General features: G+C 28.5%; 2 protein-coding genes across 2 annotated transcripts in view; one reads left to right on the forward strand and one right to left on the reverse strand.

Annotated features, from left to right (window-relative positions):
• The window catches only part of LOC146723471 (dynein light chain roadblock-type 2-like), a 1,209-nt gene extending 555 nt beyond the window's left edge, over nucleotides 1-654 (forward strand). The window contains exons 3-4 of the mRNA XM_085481887.1: nucleotides 27-361; nucleotides 435-654. Of these exons, the coding sequence (XP_085338013.1) occupies nucleotides 304-361; nucleotides 435-646 (270 nt within the window). The 5' untranslated portion in view covers nucleotides 27-303 and the 3' untranslated portion in view covers nucleotides 647-654. The remainder of the gene's footprint in view (nucleotides 1-26; nucleotides 362-434) is intronic.
• Nucleotides 655-5,320: 4,666 nt separating this feature from the next.
• On the reverse strand, nucleotides 5,321-6,502 carry LOC146723472 (uncharacterized). Its single transcript, XM_085481884.1, has 4 exons — nucleotides 6,378-6,502; nucleotides 5,987-6,146; nucleotides 5,623-5,722; nucleotides 5,321-5,382 (listed from the first exon to the last, which is right to left on the reverse strand). Exons 1-4 carry the CDS (start codon nucleotides 6,378-6,380, stop codon nucleotides 5,337-5,339), a joined length of 309 nt encoding a protein of 102 aa, XP_085338010.1. The 5' UTR covers nucleotides 6,381-6,502; the 3' UTR covers nucleotides 5,321-5,336.
• Nucleotides 6,503-6,913: the final 411 nt, after the last annotated feature.

Below are 6,913 nucleotides of genomic sequence, written 5' to 3' on the forward strand. Positions count from 1 at the left end.
AATCATTTTTATCATTGTGATTGTAGTGGCAAGGATCTTATTGCTCAGTGTCATTGCAAGCATCTGGCCTGTATATACCATAATATATTGCGTAATACATTGGCTAAGTATGACAATATAGATTTTGATAGATTCCCATGGAATATTGGAATTTTGTCGGACTTACAGTCATCCACCACATATGCAGCCTACAATTAAAGAACGCATTTATTCCATATGATTTGCTTCCGTTATTGGAATATTTAAAATAAAAATTTTATTAATAAATTTCGATGAAATAATTTATAAGAGGTTGAAGAAACTATGAAACAAATTCAGTCTCATAAAAGGGTAGTTGGAACAATAGTGGTGAATGCAGAAGGTATTACATGAGATCATTGACATGATTTACTTGTAGTTGTAAACAAAAATTTATAAAATTATATTTGTTTTAGGTATTCCTATAAAGTCAACATTAGATAATACGACAACAGTTCAATACGCAGGTTTGATAAGTCAATTGTCAGATAAAGCTCGTTCTGTCGTACGTGACTTGAATCCAACAAATGATTTAACTTTCTTGCGCATACGTAGCAAAAAACATAAAATTATGATGGCACCAGATAAAGAATTCATATTAATAGTAGTACAAAATCCAGTTGATTGATATTTAAAAGAAACAAAAATATATTTCAAAGTTAAGATTTATTTTTTTGGTTGTTAATTTAATCTGTATGCTACATTGGATGTTAATATCTATTCAATTAAATAAAGAAAAATAAAAGAATAAAGCTTAAAAATTATACAAAATGCAGTATTTAATTACTAATTTAACAAATTATGAACTTTTAGAGTTTTTAAATAGTGCTTTCTTCTTTGGTAACAATATTATATTTTTAAGTTTGATAATTATGAAAATATGTATATATAGTAATTCATGGCATGTTTATTTTTGTATTTAATACAATTATAAATGTACATTTCTCATCAATAAAATATCACAGTATCTTTTTTATAATTTAATTTTAATATTGAGATTGTTTTTATTCAGTGGAAAAAAAAATGTGTAGTTGGTCCCTATTAATTATACATACATATAAGAGTGTCGCACAAATAATTCTATGCAGTCTTTTTAAGATAATATAAAAATACTTATAAATATAATCAATTAAAATACATATAATCAAAATTGTATGTATTAAAATTCAATAGCATATAAAAAAGATTTTTTAAAATTATATATATATAATAAAAATCCAACATTTTATATATATATATATATATATATATATTTATTTATTGTATATCATAAATATATATTTATTTATTTATATTTACCTATCTTTTTTTTATATATATGGTAGAAATACAATGTATGAGTTATTTTATTTTGCAAAATTTTTGAAAGTTAAACTATTAATTACAATGAAATTATTTCATATAATACCGAGATTCTTTTCATAATAAAGATTAAGAGAGAGTTAGATTTTATCATAAGATTTATAAAAGTCATAAGATAAGGTTAATTGCATATTGTATAGTTTATCTCTCATTTTTTAAAGTAAATAAATATCAAAGTTACATTGCTTGAACTGGTGCGTTTGAAGTATGTTGTCTTTTTGAGGGATGCAAGACAATATAGTACAAAAGCATTGCTGTAATTCCCAAGAAAAAGGAAATGATACAAATAATAAAGATTATATTAAAGTACTAAGCCTCTTTAACTGCAGGAGGACAAGCATATTGCCATAATAAATTTGCTGCAATATTTTCAAAAAAGCAGATAACATAGAAAGATAGATGTTTTCAAAATGTTTTGCTATCTACAGCATTGAGATATATAAAAATGTGCACTATGCCAATAACAGAAGCAAATAATATGGAATAAATGCGTTCTTTAATTGTAGGCTGCATATGTGGTGGATGACTGCAAGTCCGACAAAATTCCAATATTCCATGGGAATCTATCAAAATCCATATTGTCATACTTAGCCAATGTATTACACAATATATTATGGTATATACAGGCCAGATGCTTGCAATGACACTGAGCAATAAAATCCTTGCCACTACAATCACAATGATAAAAATGATTAAATAAATTTAAAATAAATTTTTAAAAATATATTATTTTGATACAAATTGTGTAATGAATAATATTTAATTTTGTATATTAATTATTGGATATATATGTACCTAAAATAAGAAAATGCCAGAAAAATTGAATTTGCTTATTTATTTAAAGATGCTTATCATATACAAAAATGAATGATATAATCTCTAAAAACTCACCTTTAAAAAAAGGTAAAAAAAGGCGACCAGTTAAGGGCACGCCATTAACAAAAATTATCCATTGCAAACCCATGTACAATAGAATTGTATGAAAAATTATCGATTATAAACCCATGTACAATCGTAACAAAAGTAATGAAATAAAAAAAAAATTGCGCCAAGTGAAAGTAGAAACTTGTACCAGTGGAAAATTAAAGTTGCAGACATATATAGAGTCGTATAATGAATCAATAAAAATTTAAATTTGCAAATGTAGAATTGTACCATAAAAAAACTTATCTTTTAAAAAAAAAGATAAACAAGATGCCAAGTCCATGCGCCATGTGAAAAAGTGTTAAACAAAAAAGTATTTTTAAGTAAAAAAATCTATCAATTGACAAAAATTTATGTTCTAAAATTAATATCTCTACAAAAAGTAATGTCCAATTATTGCGCGAATAAATAAACATTTTTATAAAAAATTAAAATTTAAAAACTTATGCAAATTTAAAATTAATATAAAATAAAAAGAAATAAAAAAATTTTAGTTAAAAAAACTGGGCGCGCTGCAATGAGTTTAAAAGTAACAATTTAATTTTAATATCATTAGAATATTATTTAGCAGCGCGCCCAGTTTTTTTAACTAAAATTTTTTTATTTCTTTTTATTTTATATTAATTTTAAATTTGCATAAGTTTTTAAATTTTAATTTTTTATAAAAATGTTTATTTATTCGCGCAATAATTGGACATTACTTTTTGTAGAGATATTAATTTTAGAACATAAATTTTTGTCAATTGATAGATTTTTTTACTTAAAAATACTTTTTTGTTTAACACTTTTTCACATGGCGCATGGACTTGGCATCTTGTTTATCTTTTTTTTTAAAAGATAAGTTTTTTTATGGTACAATTCTACATTTGCAAATTTAAATTTTTATTGATTCATTATACGACTCTATATATGTCTGCAACTTTAATTTTCCACTGGTACAAGTTTCTACTTTCACTTGGCGCAATTTTTTTTTTATTTCATTACTTTTGTTACGATTGTACATGGGTTTATAATCGATAATTTTTCATACAATTCTATTGTACATGGGTTTGCAATGGATAATTTTTGTTAATGGCGTGCCCTTAACTGGTCGCCTTCTTTACCTTTTTTTAATAAGAGATACGTCGCGCTCGGCGCGTCGAACGAGTCGAGCGAGTCCGGACGAGTCGTAAACGTACTTTCTCGAGTCTCTCGCCACTCCGGCGTGTTTCGACCGCTCTCCGTACCGTCGCCGACCGCTTGGCCGGTCGGTTGGGTACTACAAGAGGGTAGGAGAAATTAATATTGTACGTGTCGCGCTCTCGACGTTGACAAACGAAGAATCGCCCGAACGGGTCGAGAACGGATTTTGTCGAGTCGCGACTCTGACACGGAGAGAACATTTATATAAAATGTTTGATTTGGAAACCACGAATATATAAAATAATATACGATCGTCGCAGAACGCGCCGCCGCCAAGTCTTCTCATGCTTGGAGGTTGCGTGTCTCGCGAGAACGTACGTTCGACTCTCGCGTCGTCTCGTATTCCTCTTCGCCGGGGATTACGGTGCGGCTCTTCTCGTTCGTCGCCGAACGCGCGCAAAATTAACGCACACTTATTTATTACGAGCACAGCATTGCCACGAGTCGGTGTCGCAAGACCGAATGGCTCTTATGTGGCGCGCACGCCTCTAGTGTGTTGGCCGCGCGGTTCCCTCTCGTTTCGTACGCAGCAGCGGAATCGTCGCGCTTACCGAGCATCTACTCCACGGATACGAGTTTGCGGGAAGAGTTGCTTCTTCCCGCTCGCTTTGTACGCCGTAGCGAAATCTTATTGCTGGTCGTGTGCGGTTAAACGCGTACGAACCAGACAGAACAGTCCTCGACGTCTAAGCATCGCCATCGTCGATCTAGCGTCAGGGTGAATCGCGCGGTCTCTCGAGACCGCGCATCATAACATTTGGGAGAATAAGAACACGAGTATTTTGATCTTGTGGATTTTTGAACGGAGAGGAGGAGGAAGAAGAGGAGAGGCGGCGGCGTCGGGGGTTTACTCTCGCCTCCGTCGTTCTCTCGTACGCTTTACATAATAGCGTTAAACACAGCAGAGTGTCGCCGACCGGCTGAGCAAGACCGGCGGCAAATAAAATGGCACATACGAGCGTGTTGCGCGCGCGTCGGTGTTTCGGCATCGAACGCGCGCGCGCGCGAAAAAGAGCTAGCGACGAGTCTTCGGGCTCGCTCGCGAGTTACTCCCTTGCGAGTAACCGAACACGAAGCTCCCTGGTTGATCCTGCCAGTAGTCATATGCTTGTCTCAAAGATTATAAATGTAATTTATTTAATTACATTTTTATTTTTTAAATAATACATATATACGTTCCAAAAAATATAAGCCATATTATTATATATGTACGTGTGTGTGGGTGTATAACTATCATTTAATACACATTCACGTTAAATCACATCATTTAATCATATTTAATAACTATATCACTAACATATATAATTAATACTTATAATAAATCATTTTTAAAGTAATTTTTTTTAAATTCTAGTTATCACTTTATCAGAATTATGAAAAAAAATTGATACAATTGTTAGAAAACTTAAATGTGCATAACTTTTTAATATATAGGCATTAATAAAATAAACATAGTGATTGTTAATTTTTTATGCTACAGCTACGCATAAAAGTACTAAAATACTTAGAACTTTAAATTACTTTAATATTCAACTGTATATATTATTATAACTTTTCTCGTTTTATACTATATTTAAAAAATAATATTTAATAATTACTTTATTGCACTTACAACTATGCATATGTATTTAATACTGTAACCATTTAAATAATAAAATATATATATAATTACTGTGTATGAAATTAATACATTCAAAATAAAAAAAGTTCATATGCAAAAATAAACTCTATAAAATCTATAAATAAACGTAATAATAATAAACTGTGCAATAAACGTAATAATAAACGTTCAAATATTTTATTTATTATATATTAAAATTATTCTATTTAATAACCTGTCCTTTTCTTGTTTAGATCTCCTCATTTTCGCATCTCTTCTTTTGTTCTTCCTTTTTCCTAAAAAGAAATATGTGATCGTTATACATAGGTGCAATAAGTCAATTCTGCAATAAATATTCTATACAAAAATAACAATAAGTTCTTAAATGTTGTATTTAATTTAAAAAAACTAATACACGCAATAATGAACAGATAGTGCATGTGTTCACCCTCTTTAAAATCAGTTTCTTATAAAAATAAAAAGTTTGAGATAAGATGATAAAATAGTTAAATTGAGGTATATTATATATAACTTACAAATCTCGGTCAAATCTCTGCTTGGCTAAAATTAGCCATCTTGCAATTATATCCTCAACTTCCTTATTTGTTAAATTGGTTCTTGAAGTTCGCGCAGCATCTAACAACAAGTTTAAACAGATATGTGTGGTTATAGATTATATAAAAATTTAAAGCGACTTAATTTTATATATATATATATATATGTATATATGTATATATACTATTCAAAATTATTTTATATTCCTATGATTACATATTATTGAATAATGATATTAGAGTTTTAATAGCATCATCCAATATAACCATGCATAGAATGCTATATATAAAGTGTCAAAAATATGTCAATAAAAACATTTCTGTGATTAAATATTTATATACTTACTTATGATACATATAGTAATGCGAAGATTTTTAAAGGCATTTTTCAATTTTGCACCAGCCCAACTATATTCCATTGCTAATTTATTTGTTAAAATATGTTTCATCATGTACGAAATCACATCATGATGATCCTTACCTCCTAAAAAGCTCAATTGTCTTGTCTAAAAATATAAAATAATTTAATTAATATTAGTTTATGATCTAAAAATATCAAAATAATAAACATTTGTTTTTCTCTTATAAAAAAAGTTAACATTACTTTTCTTTTAACTTCTTTAAAATTATTTAACATTATATAAATAAATAAATATGTCCAAAATATTGCTTTTTATAAGACATTTCAATAAAATGTTTCTAATCGTAAGTATAAAATGATAATATTTTGTATATACCATTTCTGCAGCAACACATTTGTTTTTTAATTGATTATCAATTCTCTGTAATTGTTCTACGGTATCTGCTGGCAAATCGAAATCATAATGTTCATTTTTTTTTAAATCCGTTTCCTCATTTTTTCTTATGTGATTATCCAACTTTATTAAACGTTCATCAATTGTTGTAAGATTTAACAATACTGCATTTAGTTTCCTGATAATTAAATTATGAAAATCTGCAAAAATAATTGACACATATTATTGTATATCTACTCATTGTCAGATTATATAAATATTACGAATTATATACCATTTTAAATATGTTTACAGTGATATAAATAAAAAAAGTTAAAACTTTAATAATATATATATATATATATATAGGTAAGCTTTTACAAAAATTTAAAATTAATAACAGATATATTTTTACCTACATCAATCTCAGCATTACAAGTATCGGATGTAGATATTGTATCTGAATTTTGTGGAACAAGGTCATCTTTATTTGCTGTTCGATGTTCTTGTGAACTTATAGATTTACTATATGTAACTGC

Source organism: Nylanderia fulva, unplaced genomic scaffold, assembly GCF_048542155.1.
Source record: "Nylanderia fulva isolate GAGA-0341 unplaced genomic scaffold, ASM4854215v1 Scaffold195, whole genome shotgun sequence".
NCBI classification, from domain to species: Eukaryota; Metazoa; Arthropoda; class Insecta; order Hymenoptera; family Formicidae; genus Nylanderia; species Nylanderia fulva.